Here is a 15,131-nt window from a genome sequence, read left to right on the forward strand (position 1 = left end):
CTTTTATATAAGTGTTATATAAGTACCTCACGTTGTTAACTATAACTACTTTTCCTGTCATAATAAAATTCACCTTAAGTATCCAACTATCAGCAGCAAGAGTCATATTTGCAAAACAACCAAAGTGGTTCTAGACAAAAAACATGATAATGATAAGAAACTCTAACAAGAGCTGTCACAGGAGATAGCGAAGCTCGATTTATAAAATACTGGACGCAGTAAGGAATATCAAAGTGCTGCAGCACTGAATGCGACGGACATGCAACCGGAGAGACATTAAGGCTTTTTTTAGAAAAAACAAAAAAAAAAAACCAAAAACAAAACACAAAATATATAACAGAGAAAATTTGTTCGATACAAGTTCGAGTTTTGTAGAGCAATATATTTTGTGTCCCAAACTGATATAATTCTGATTTTCTACTTTCAAGCACTTAAATACAGAATGAAATTTATGCCTAAAAACTCTGGTCAAAAATCAGTGTCCTTATCGATTTATTCCAAGAAATGATATGTAAATAGAAAAAAAATACTGTCAACGAAATATTTCTAAAATAAAACCATAGCATAATACATTATACATATGTGAGAATGCTATTTAGAATTGCTTCGTGTTATATCATAGTGGGCATATAGATAATAAAATATAAGTCATTTGTATTTTTTCTCTCTTGGATATGTCTCATTAAAAATGTTTTTGGTTAAAATCATCAGCAATTAAAAGTGTATTTTTTTAGATTTTTTTTATTTACAAGGTAAAGATGTAGAGGCCAGAGCACATCGTTTTTATTTTAATTTAAATGTCACTTAAGCACTACAGTGTTTAGTTGTCCTTTTCAATTTCACACTTAATTCCATTTTCAACTTGTTTGCTTCTTACAATTGTATAGAATTTCTAAAAGTATTGCATGTAATCCGCTGGTTTATTACATGTATAATGTGTACTCCCTAATCGCCCTGTCCAAAAATCAGGACAGGTGAAGCAGAATCTATTTTTAGAATAGCGAAGGTTAACTCATATCGTGACCTAGAAAAATATGTAAACAAACCACAAGAATCGGAAGTAGAACTGATATTATAACTTCCTTACCATAACAGACTACAGGGTGGTAAAGTGTTGAAAAACTCCCTTAATTGTTACATGCATTTTCAAAAATAAATATTTATACTAAACATTGTACTGTATCTAATTTATTAATAACTGCTGAATATTCAGCTAAACTTGCGGTATGAGTCACGAAAATAGTTCTTCTTTTATTAATGCGCGAGTTACCCTAGAGTCACGAAAAACTTTTGATTTGCTAATAATAATGTTTTGTATAATGTAGAAATATTTATTTCCTACTAATAATTTCTTGAAACTCAGAGCTTACACCTTTATTATAGTATAATTTGCTGTCCTACTTTTTCGACAGCGGTAAATCGTTTCGGCAGTAATTTGCATATTGCGCAATATTACTACGAGACTACAACGTTTTTATCAATCATAAACGTTCATATTTTAACTTGGATAACTTAATTTGAAATTAAAAAGGCTAAATATGGAAGATTTTAAGATATCCCGACAAAGTATGGGAGTTTTGAAGGATCAAATTCATGTACTATTTCTTGGGCTGTTAATCGGTTGAGGACACTTTGCGCGATTGTAACTGACGAAATCCCATGTGTAGATGACTTAGCTCTGAACGCGCCTGAGGGCGCGTCCGTCGCAACAAAAGCATAAAAGAAAAATCAATTATGATATAAATATATTTCTTCTTATGACAAGAAGTTATTGTTGTTAACATTAATTCCAAGTTCAAAGGGTGAAAATTCTGGAAATAGTCACACTAGAAATATGGACCTTGTCACACATCATGTGTGTAATGATAAGAAATATATATTTGAAGTTTGAAGTAGATACCTTAAAAAGTAAAGAAGTTATAATATTTCTTTAAGAAATTTCTAAGTTCAAAGGGAGATAAATCTGAATATATTACTTCGAGAGTTATGAACCTTGTCACATAAGATCTTGTTGATGATCAGGAATATGTATTTGAAGTTTGAGGTATATTCCTTTTAAAACTAAAGAAGTTATAGTCAAAAAAAAACATTTTTCAAGTAAAAAGATCTAAGTTAACAAGGAGATAATTCTTGCAACATTGGCACTAGAGTTATGAACTTTGTCACATAAGGTCTGGTTAATGATAAGGAACATATATTTGAAGTATGAAGTTGATCCCTTAAGTAATAAAAAAGTTACAGTAAAAATATTATTAAGAAAAATTTTAAGTTCAAGGGGAGATTAATCTGATAATATTGGTGCTAGAGTTATGAACCTTGTCACAGAAGATGTGGTTGATAATAAGGAACATATATTTGAACTATGAAGGTGATCCCATAAGTAATAAAGAAGTTACAGTTAAGAGTGAAATTTTTTAAGGAAAGTTCTAAGTTAAAGGGGAGATAAATCTGAAAATATTGGCGCTAGAGTTATGAACCTTGTCACATAAGATGCGGTTGGTGTTGAGAAACATATATTTGAAGTTGATACCTTAAGAAATGAAAAAGTTATAGTGAAAAATATTTTACTGCACCAAAACTTTAATCTGAAATCTGGACGTGGACGCCGACGCCGTGCGAGTAGGACAGCTCTCCATATACTTCGTATAGTCGAGCTAAAAATAAACAATGATAAGAAAAGTAATTTTAGTAAACAATTATTAAAAAAGAGGTCCTAGTAAACAATGATAAGAAAACAGGTTCTAGAAGCTAACCAAAATACCTTCCTAGACAATAGTCATATAAATGTATCTTGAAAATAATAATAAGACAAAGGAAGTTTGTTTGGGGTCCCCCTGGGCTCCTTGCCATTGGTTCTTGTTGCTGGGTCATGTGGGGGTTGCGTTCATTGAACGCCGCCTTTTCTTGTTGATCTTGTTTATCATATTTTAGACAATAATTTCACGATAAACTGTTAACGGCCATACGTGATTCTAGAAAAGAATAGACAAAGAAGTTCTGTTCTAGATGGCAATTTGTTCTACACAGCGATACATGTGACTTTTGAAAACAATCACATGGCGAAGATGTTCTAAAAGCAATCATAAGATTAATAATATCTGTCATATGTTGCGGTTTAGATAGGAATATCCTTCCCAAGAGGACCCGCCCATTGAATCATAAAGAGGCTTGCCGAGTTACCTCCAATGGGTGGGTTCCCAAGCGAACCACAAACATGTGAAATACCTTTTCTTGCATATTCTAACATATTCGATAGTAAAAGAGCCTTGATAATGTAACATTTTCTAAGTTAACAAAACGGCCAAATGTTTTTTTCAAATCCACATTACAGTTATAAACCTTGGAGAGAGTCCTATTTTGCTCTCAAAAAAGTGTATAAAATTTTAACCTGTTTGAAAGCCAGATGTCAATAGCATATGAACATATCTGAGGTGGCATTTAAACATTAACATCAATTCTAAGTCGAAAAAGGGGCATAATTCCGTCAAAATACTTGAAAGAATAACCTCCTCCTGTTCATGATGGTTAACAAGTGTGCAAAGTACAAAGTCATATGTCAATGGACTTTGAAAATATTGAGGTGTTTCAAAAACTTAAATGTAAAATTTAAGCCGAAAAAGTGGCACAATTCTATCAAAATGCTTTACAGAGTTACCTTCTCCTGTCTTCAGGTTGGGGTCATGATGGTTAACAAGTAGCCATATGTCGATGGACTTTGAAAATATTTGAGGTGTTACAAAAACTTTACCATAAGTGGTTATGCCGACGCTCGGTTGACTAGGATAGCTCTACTTATTCTTATCAAATAGTCGAGCTAAAAAGCTATAGAACTCAAAGGTAGCTTACACATTTTCTACCCTGACTTAAATGGTAAAATTTAGATCATGTTGGCTTGTTATAACAAAACAAGATAAGTTCTTGTTGACTTTTATTTCAAAACCATGTATACAGTCATGTACTTGTTTAAAGAAAATCTATCTGAACAACTGTTCAATAAACAATTATTTAATGTAGTACCATTTTGTAAAATTAGTACAAATTGTTAACTTTATACTTTCACCTATCATCCTGATTATTGTTTTATGAGATAAACATTCATTTCAAGAAAGACAGCAAGCCCATTTAAGCCTTAAACATTCCTACCTTTTTTATAAATGAGTATGCATATTAAATGAACATTTGTATAAAATCAATCATACCCTGTTAATATAAGCTATACAAACAAAAACATCAACAATATGAATAGCATGTAAAAATTACCGTCTGATCAGAAAAACACGGTTAAAGACTCTTTTAATATGTTTAAAAGCTTCTAACTTATGCTGTACACCTGCTGTGGAGTAATCAAATTGATCAAAGTGAATCAAAAATTGATAAGCAAAAAATTATTCACAATCCATATTTAATGTGAACATGTACAATTATCACCATTATATCTTTATAAACAATATGTTAGGCCTATTTTTGTATTCACTAACTCAATAAAGGTAATTTCTATGAATGTACCTTAAAGGCTAGCGTAGCTAACTTTATTTGCTATAGGGACACCCCTGAGGTATTTGTTTTCTAGGACATAACTGGAAATGATTTCTAAAAATTTGTATACCATTTGATGTAGGTCTGAACAAATAACTTGCATCCAAAATTTCATATCATTCACAAGATGAGCCACCTCCGTCTGAGGGCAACCCTCGACTTTAAAACAACTTTTTTTCTAAAAACAAATAAATAAAAGGTTAAAACAAATCATTAAAACAAAAATTAAAGAAAACTAGAAATGTGTCAAAAAGAAACGGGTGCCCCCACATTCCACAGTTTTGGCAATCTACTGACTCTATGTCAAATGTTTTTGGGCTACATGTGACACAGTTAAAACTGAAAATCTTTTGAAAAACTCTACATTTACTGAATAAATCCACAAGCAAACCCAAGGTGCATAGCTACACATGCTGTCTAACATTTTTGTATACTTTTTGTATACAGGTCAAATACTTATTGATTTATGCATGAATAAGTCTATAACTAATACTAAGTCAAGGGCAATAACTCTGACAAGAGCTATGGGTAGGACAGCACGTTAGACTATTCTTAGTGCTTGATACTGTACAAGAGCCTTGATAATGTAAAATTTTCTTAGTTAACAAAAAGGCCACATTTTTCTTTAAATCCATGATACAGTTAAACGACTTAAAGAGAGTCCTATTATGCTCTCAAAGAAGTGTATAAAATTTCAACTTCTTTCAAAGCCATATGTCAATGGAATATGAAAATATCTGAGGTGGCGGTGGTATGCAAACTTAAATTTAAATTCTAAGTCGAAAAAGCGACATTATTGTGTCAAAATGCTTGATATAGTTACCTCCTCATGTCTACATATTTGGTGCATGATGGTGAACAAGTGTGTAAAGTTTAAAGCTATAATTGCCAATGGACTTTGTAAAATTTGAGGTAAAACAAAAACTTTAACGTAAATTCTAAATAAAGGGAGACATATTTCTGGCAAAATTCTTGATAGTTACCTTCTCCTGTCAACAGGTTGGTTGGGGTCATGATGGTAAACAAGTGTGCAAAGTTTCAATGTCACATGTCAATGGACTTTGAAAATATTTTAGGGGTTACAAAAAAATTAAAATAAATTCTTAGTTGAAAAAGGGGCATAATTCTGTCAAAAAGTTTGATAGTTTCCTCCTTCTGTCTACAGTTTGGTGCATGGTGAACAAGTGTGCAAAATTTCCATATGTCGATGGAAAAAATATTTGATGTGTTACAAAAACTTTAACAAAAATTCTAAGTTGAAAAAGGGGCAATGCTTGATAGAGTTACCTCTCGTGTCTACAGATTGGGGGTATGATGGTGAACAAGTGTGCAAAGATTCAAAACCATATGTCTTTTGACTTTGAAAATATTTGACGTGTTTCAAAAACGTTAACGTAAGTGGTTACGCTGACGTTCTGGTGACTAGCATAGCTCTATTTATCGAATAGTCGAGCTAAAAACAATGGAAAACTAGAAATGTGTCCATAGGACAAGGGTGCCCCCACACTCCACTGTTTTGTCAATCTTATGACTCAAGGTCAAATATGTTTTGGGCTACATGTGCCACAAGTTGAAAACTAAAAATATTTTACTAAGTAAAGGGCAAGAACTTCACAAATACTGAATAAATCCAAAATTGAACCCCAAGGTTCATAAGTAAACATGCTGACCAACATTCTTGTAAGCTTTCAGGCCTACAGGTCAAATACTTTTTAGCTATGCATGAACAAGTTGAAAATTGCAACTTTATACTAAGTCATGGGCAAAAATTCTAACAAAACTGAAAATAATCCACATGCAAAATCCGAGGTGCATAGCTTCACAGTGATGTTGATCATTATTCCTGTAAAGTTGATTCTAACTCAAGCACTAAAGCAACAAATAACACAACATAATGAAGCGGTTTTTATTAAGTCAAGGGCAATAACTCAACAATTACTGGATAAATTCACAAACGAAACCCAAAGTGCACAACAACACATGTTCACCAACATTCTTCTTAAGTTACATGACTAGGTTAAATACATTTTGAGCTACACATGACACAAATTGTAAACTAGAATTTTCACTTAGTCAAAGGCAATAACTCTTGATAAAATATTTAAATTCACAAGCGAACCCCCAGGTGCACAACTTCACATTCTGATCAACATTCCTTGTAAATATTCATGACCCTATGTCAAAATACTTTTTGAGCTACGTGCGACATAAGTTGAAAATTGCCAAATATTTACTAAGTCAAGGGCAATAACTCTGACAAAACAGAATGAATCCACAAGCGAGACCCAAGGTGGGCAACTTCACATGCTGATCAAAATTCCTGTAAAGGTTCTTGACTCTAGGTTAAACACTTTTTGAGCTATGGGAGACACAAAATGATAACGGAAGGACAAGGATAAATCTAAATGCCCCCCTAAAATGGGCATGCAAAACACCATGAGCACAGCTTCACAGTGATGTTGATCATCATTCCTGTAAAGTTGGTTGATTCCGACTCAAGCACTCAAGGTACACAACACATGTGTGACATAATTTGAAAATTGTAAATGTTTACTGTGTCAAGGGCCATAACTCTGACAAAATAGAATGAATCCGCAATTTAATCACCAATTGAATCACAGTCGCATTCCTGTAAAATTTTCATGACCCTAGGTCAAATACTTTTTGAGCTATGTGCGACACAAGTTGAAAATTGAAAATTTTTACTACGTCAAGGGCCATAACTCTAACAAACAGAAAAAATCCATGGGCAAAATATCAGGTGCACAACATCACATCCTGAGAAACATTCCTGTAAAGTTTTATGACTATATGTCAAATACTTTTTGAGCTATGTGTGACACAAGTTGAATATAGCAAATTTTTACCAAGTCAAGGGTAATAACTATAACAAATACTGAATTAATCTACACGCAAACACCCAGGTGCACAGCTATGCATGCTGATCACCGTTCCTGTAAAGTTCCATGACTCTAGGTCAAACATTTTTTGAGCTACGTGCGACACAAAATGAGAACGGAAGGACAGACAAGGGTAAATCTAAATGCCCCCCTCCCCCCTGAAGTGGGGGCATAAAAATCCACATGCAAAACACCAGGAGTACAGCTTCACAGTGATGTTGATCATCATTCCTGTAAAACTGGTTTATTCTGACTCAAGCACTCAAGGTACACTCAATACTCAACACATCTGCGACACAATTTGAAAATTGTAATTTTTTACTAAGTCAAGGGCCATAACTCTGAGAAAACAGAATAAATCCACCATTGAAACTCCAGGTACACAACTTCACATGCTGAGTAGCATTCCTGTAAAGTTTCATGACCCTAGTCAAATACTTTTTGAGCTATATGAAACACAAGTTAAAAATTGCAAAATTTTAATAAGGGCCATAACTCTAACAAACAGAATAAATCCATAGGTGAAACATCAGGTGCACAACTGCACATCCTGAGCAACATTCCTGTAAAGTTTTATGACTATATGTCAAATACTTTTTGAGCTATGTGTGACACAAGTTGAATATAGCAAATTTTTACCACGTCAAGGGTAATAACTATAACAAATACTGAATTAATCTACACGCAAACACCCAGGTGCACAGCTATGCATGCTGATCACCGTTCCTGTAAAGTTCCATGACTCTAGGTCAAACATTTTTTGAGCTACATGCGACACAAAATGAGAACGGAAGGACAGACAAGGATAAATCTAAATGCCCCCCTCCCCCCTAAAGTGGGGGCATAAAAATCCACATGCAAAACACCAGGAGTACAGCTTCACAGTGATGTTGATCATCATTCCTGTAAAACTAGTTTATTCTGACTCAAGCACTCAAGGTACACTCAATACTCAACACATCTGCGACACAATTTGAAAAATGTAAATTTTAACTACGTCTAGGGCCATAACTCTGAGAAAACAGAATAAATCCACCATTGAAACTCCAGGTACACAACTTCACATGCTGAGTATCATTCCTGTTAAGTTTCATGACCCTAGTCAAAAACTTTTTGAGCTATATGAGACACAAGTTAATAATTGCAAATTTTTACTACGTCAAGGGCCATAACTCTAACAAACAGAATAAATCCACAGGTGAAACATCAGGTGCACAACTGCACATCCTGAGCAACATTCCTGGAAAGTTTTATGACTATATGTCAAATACTTTTTGAGCTATGTGTGACACAAGTTGAAAATGGAAATTTTTTACTAAGAGTAGGGCAATAACTACAACAAATACTGAATAAATATACACGAAAACACCCAGGTGCACAACTTTACATGCTGTGTAACATTCCTGTAAAGTTTTATGACCATAGGTCAAATTCTTTTTGAGCTACATGTATGTGCAACACTATTTGAAATTTGTAAATTTTTACTTAGTCAAGGGCAATAATTCTACAAATAACGAATAAATCCACACGCAAACACCAAGGTGCACAACTACACATGCTGACTAATATTCCTATAAAGATTCATGACTCTATGTCAAATACTTTAAGCTATGTGCGACACAAAATAGAACGGACGGATAGATGGACGGACGGACAAGGGTAAATCTAAATTGTCCACCCTTCATAATGGGGGCACACTAATGAGTTTTTCCTTTATTGCAATTTTAATATGTCAGTCTCATCACACTTGATGTTTTTTTCCAAGTATGAATCATTTCAATGAATAAATGACCATGTTAAGAAACTATAAGCAAAATTCAATCATTTGACCTTCCAAAATTCAATTATTTGACGGTTAATGCCATTCAATGAACTTGCATTGAGACTACTTGGATTAAAACCACAAATGAATTGTTTTCTTCACATATAATAGCAACGGAATAAGTCATCTCAAAATTTCAAATTTACAAATGTAAAAAATTACTTGAATTAACACTTAATCCATGACAATTACTTTGTTCATGAACATGTACAACCTGTATTTAATTTAACTTTTCGACCAGCAAATATTATGTCTACTAGAACAAAAAAAATATTAAAAAAAGGAAATGTCAACCTTTTTGTATAATATACCTGTATATTGTAGAATAATCACATGAATGAGAGTATTGCACACTCTTAGCAAAAAGCAGAGGACAATAATGCTATGCATGAACATGGAATGAAATATTGGTACATATGGAATGAAACTTAAAAATAACTATCTAAAAAAAAATTAAAAATGTTGTCTCTTATTACAGGTTGATTCTCAAAACAAATATATATTTCAATAAATTATTTATAATTAACAAATTAACAACATTCTTTTCATATCAAACTGCTTTTTCAGAAATGTACAGCATGTAAATCACAGTCCAGCTTTACTATAATCGACTATAAAATATATATCTAAAAATCTAGTACATGCTTTTTTTATTGCATCAATATTAAACAGCAGTAAATATAATGTATCTAGAATTTGTACATCCAAAACATAAGACATGGCTCTTCTGGTCTGTAATTTGGTAAACTTTGTCTCTTCTTCCAATCTTTATAACCATCACCTCCACTAATTACCATTATTGTATTAGTGTCTTGCTTTCTGAGAGTATCTACTGATGAGCCCTGTGAAAAACTGGTACCAACTGCCGACTTTCTCTTATTTTCCATTGTGTCATCCTTGTTAAAGGAAACAGAACGTCTAGTTTCTTTCGGTGTAGAGTCTCGCTTAGAAAACCGAGACGGCTTTTTCTCCTTTTTTGTCGAGTCTTTACTTGGAGGAGAGAGTTCCGGTTTTTTCGCTTTTATTCCACTACTCATTCGTGGTCGGAAGTACAGGGAGTCTTTATCTTTCTCTTTCTTAGACTCGTCCCTAATATCCGGTAAACTTGAAGAAAGGCCACTGTCTCGTAATGATTTTGCCGGATTTGAAATTGTTTTCGGCCTGACTAAAGTTGGATATAAATTACTAACTTCATCTTGTGTAGCATCTCTATCAGTCAAGTCTTCCAGAGACTTTCTATGCTTTAACGCATTTTTTAATTCTGAATGAAATACTTTAGACTGTTTGCCGTGTAAAGATGCATTGTAAGACAAAGTCATTGATTTCCGGTCCATATCACAATTCCTTTTCATTCTTACATTAATATTTTTGTTCTTATTTTTCGGTCTAAGGAATACATCATCTGATGTTTCAGTTATATCTGCACCACCTTTCATCTCAACTTTACTCAGATCTACTGCACTTGACTTTTCGTCAGTTTTGTTAGTTTCTCTACAATGAGGTTCTAAAATGAAATATTTGTGCTCATCAGATTGAATCAGATCTGATTCCTTGTCTTCAGCCTGGTCATCCCCTTTAGGTACTACTGCAGGATTTTTATTAGCACTACCTTTAACTTCCGTCACTTTACTTGGAATTTCTTCATAAATCTGACTGTCAGTATCTCTTTTATAACCTTGGAAATCAACATCTTCATACACATTATCACCTGTCACCATGCAACAGCATCCAAACTTATATAAGAATTTGGTCTACTGTCAGCTGTCTCGTTTTCATCAACAATAGATAAATGTCTTATTACAGAGTCATCAACTTTGTATTTCTTAAGGACAGATTCCATCCTTCTTCTTATAGGTGCCCCACTAACTGGCCCGTAATGCATCGGTAATAGAAACTTTACTGCTCCACTATGACTGTGGAGAGCTACTTGTGGACGCTCGTTAATTCTTGGGACGCCATCTCGTAATCTTGGAAGAGGATATACCAGTATTATTCCAACATTAGTTCCAACCCACAGCAGCCCAAGACTTGCCATTAAACAAGTAACTTGAAAATTCTTTCTTTCTTCTATTCCAGAATATACTGAAAAGTATAGCAGGTTTATGCAGTTAGAAATTGTATACAGACAGTTGCCTACTATTATAGAGGCCAACTCGGCAATGCTATGTGTCAAATATAGAGGCCTAGTTTTTATCCACAAAAATTCCTTAGTGTACATTACATAAAGCAAGTGACTCATGTAGCATGGCCAAAATTGACCTAAGGGTCATGATTATTACAACTTTTGTAGAAATTAACAAACCTATACTGCATGCCAAATATCTAAGCTCTGTGCTTTGTAGTTTCACACAGTAAGACTTAAATTTGTTTTCTTATTATCAAGTGCAAGTGACCCTGGGGCAGATCAATTGTGACCACAGGGGCATGATAAATATCAATTTATCAGATATTAACAAGTACAGAATTTTTAACCTCTCTATGTGACCTTGACTTTGGTAGCTGGGACCTGGTTTATGTGGCCAATAAGCCTCACATGGTGAACATTTGTGCCAAGTTACATTAAAATCCCCCGATGAATGTAGAATTTTGGCACCTAACAAGCATTTTTAAATGACCTTAACCTTTAGTTGAGAGACATGGTTCATGCACTTGACACTGCTTCTCATAGTGGTGAACATTTCTATGAAGAATCCCACCATGCGTGGAGGAGATATGCTCTGGACAAAATTTCTATATTTTATCATATTTTGTGACCTTGACCTTTCATATGTTAACCTTAATTACATGTTTCACACTGGTAGTTGTGATAATGACCATCTGTGTTTCAATCCCTCAGTAATTGATAAATGTTCCGAATACACAATTTCATATTTTTATCTGAACTTTGACCCCTTATGTGTGACCTTGGCCACAGGGACCTAAATTTTGCACGCAACACTCCACCTCACAATGGTGAACAAACGGGCCTATAAAAATTCAGTGGTAATGAAGCAGACATGAAAGTGTCAAGGATGGAGAGACAGACGAACAGATGAACGGAGAGTTGGCAGCCATTTCTATAGTACCCCCAGAAAGGGATATATATATTATTGTCCTTATTCTTCAAGTAATTAAATCATCCGATGTTGTTTAGGAGTGATAAAAGTTGTCACATTAGTTTTATTTTATCCAACATACACATAAAATGAATCAATAAAATCAAAATTGTCATACAGATATAGTGTGCTCACATTTTATATTTTTAAATATTGATAATTGCTACACGGTATCTTTGTTGATATACTTAAACATGTTTTGAAGACACACAAAGTATATATCTTATGTTTTAAACCCTACACACTATAGGTGGACACAATTTGAATATTTAGTGTCATTAAAAAACCTGACCATTTTTTAAGAAAGGACCAACTTTTCTTGACCTGTAATAGGATATGCAGCTTGCCACTTGCAGTTTGTACATTCTTTTATTAAATTAAGACATATTCAGAAAGAATTACATAAATTTCAATTAATTTTTGGGATAGAAATATTTTACTCTAACATGAGCATAGTATATATTTAAATAGCGAGTAAATGAGATAAACATGTAAGTTTACCTTTAATGAATTCATGGACAGCAGTGCAGATATTGAAGTCCTGTAGCAGTCGCCTGCTCTCACTGTGGTACAGGCAGATATTTGGCTGACCAATGAAAGATGCCCATACCCCAACACCAGTCTTCACTAAATACTCAAAATGTATTGTGTGGTCATCTTTCTCTGTAAGCTGATGCTCTACATTGTCCTGGAAGCAAAAACGATAACACTGTTCTAATATACAGATCTATATACAGTAATAAAAGATATAAATAGTATATACATTGCTATATATAGTTCTTCAAGATATAAATGGCAAATACAGTGCTATATGCTATATATAGTAATAAAAGATATATATAATATATACATTGCTATATATAGTACTAAAAGATACAAGAGGGCCATGATGGCCCTGAGTCGCTCACCAGAAACAACTGCTTTTCAGTGTTGGAATGTCAATATATTCTAATATTAAATTTGAGCATAGAACATGTTTAAACAATAATTTGAAGAAATGCCATGACCTGGGGTATTTAAGCTTTAGCTTAAACAGGGCTAATCAAATAAATATAAGCAAACTTGATAAAAGAGTACTACAGACAAAGAATGCTACAGACAAAGTTTGGTGATCATCCATCAATTGGTTCTGAAGTAGAAGATATTTAAAGGTTTTTCTATTTTTAGCTTTAGCGGCCCATAAAAGGGGCCAATTAAATTAATATGAGCAAACTTGATAAAAGACTACCCAACAATGCTTCAGACAAAGTTTAATGATCATTCATCCATTAGTTCTGTAGAAATAGACATTTAAAGGTATTTCTATTTTTAGCTTAAGCAGCCCCTAAAAGCGGCCAATCAAAATAATATGAGCAAACTTCATAAAAGACTACCCAACAATGCTTAAGACAAAGTTTGGTGATCATCCATCCATTAGTTCTCTAGAAATAGACATTTAAAGGTATTTCTTTTTTTAGCTTAAGCGGCCCCTAAAAAGGGCTTATAAAATTCATATGAGCAAACTTGATTGAAGACTACCCAAGAATACTGCAATCAAAGTTTGGTGATCATCCATCAATTAGTTCTCTAGAAATAGGCATTTAATGGTACAGTAAACTCCGCTTATAACGAACTCATCGGGACATTCAAAATATGTTCCTTATATCCGGAGTTCCTTGTAAGCATATAGCGAATTAGTTCCTTGTATCAGGAGTTTTTATAGCGAACAGATTTACATATAACGAACTGATTGTTTACTATCTTCCGTCATTTTGAAGAGCATTTGATTAAGAAAAATTAGTCATTTATTTCTATTTATGACACAATACCCGAGATTGAACTTTTTTGTAATTTGAAAATCCTTTGCTATTTCAGTTTTAGTTTTAATCCCTTTCTCAATTTCTCATAAAATATCATATTTTCTTTCTAAATTCAGTGCTTTTTGTTTTCTTTCCATGATGAAGAATAAACAAGTTCTTCGATTGTTCTTTCCTTTTATATTGAAGATCTTCTGTTATATTTTAATTAAAATATAGATTTATTTTCAATTCAATCAAGCAAACTTTGTACTTTTCAATGGATTATGCCTACAAGCATGCGTGATTCTGTATAAAACCGATTATAAATGATCATAATTTATTTACTCGAGCAAAATTATTAAAGAAAAAAAAATATTACAATAAAAGGAATAACTGTTTTATCTTGGTGACAAGAACTCATGCTAAAAGTATCCTAAATAGAAAACTATTACGTACTGATGCGGAATCTATTTACGGACAGCCGGTATTTTAGTGTTCGTTATAAAAGTGTAATTTTCTGTACTTTTAACTAAATTGGGACTTACAAATGAGTTCCTTATAAGCGATAATTCGTTATAACCGTGTTCGCTGTAACCGTATATTTTTGTACTAAATAAAGAAGGGCAAAATTCGGGCCAAAATAAATTGTTCCTTATAACCGGAAGTTCGCTATAACCGTGTTCGCTATAAGTGAAGTTTACTGTATTTCCATTTTTAGCTATAGGGACCCCTAAAAGGGGCTAAGCAAATTAATATGAGCAAACTTGATAAAAGACTACCCAAGAGTGCTACAGACAAAGTTTGGTGATCTTCCATCAATTAGTTCTTTAGAAATAAACATTTAAAGGTATTTCTATTTTTAGCTTTTGCGGCCCCTAAAAGGGGCCAATCAAATTAATATGAGCAAACTTGATAAAACACTACTCGAGCATGCTACCGACTAAGTTTGGTAATCATCCATCAATTAGTTCTGAAGGAGAAGATGTTTAAAGGTTTTTTC

General features: G+C 33.4%; 1 protein-coding gene across 1 annotated transcript in view; it reads right to left on the reverse strand.

Moving 5' to 3' along the window:
- Positions 1-3,915: 3,915 nt before the first annotated feature.
- The window catches only part of LOC132740739 (rho guanine nucleotide exchange factor 10-like), a 107,139-nt gene continuing 95,923 nt past the window's right edge, over positions 3,916-15,131 (reverse strand). Inside the window, 3 exon segments of the mRNA XM_060728705.1 lie at positions 3,916-10,978; positions 10,981-11,340; positions 12,855-13,041. Coding sequence (XP_060584688.1) covers positions 9,948-10,978; positions 10,981-11,340; positions 12,855-13,041 — 1,578 coding nt within the window. The 3' untranslated portion in view covers positions 3,916-9,947.

This window comes from Ruditapes philippinarum, unplaced genomic scaffold, assembly GCF_026571515.1.
Source record: "Ruditapes philippinarum isolate M1 unplaced genomic scaffold, ASM2657151v2 ctg1721_1_1_1_1, whole genome shotgun sequence".
Lineage (NCBI taxonomy): Eukaryota > Metazoa > Mollusca > Bivalvia > Venerida > Veneridae > Ruditapes > Ruditapes philippinarum.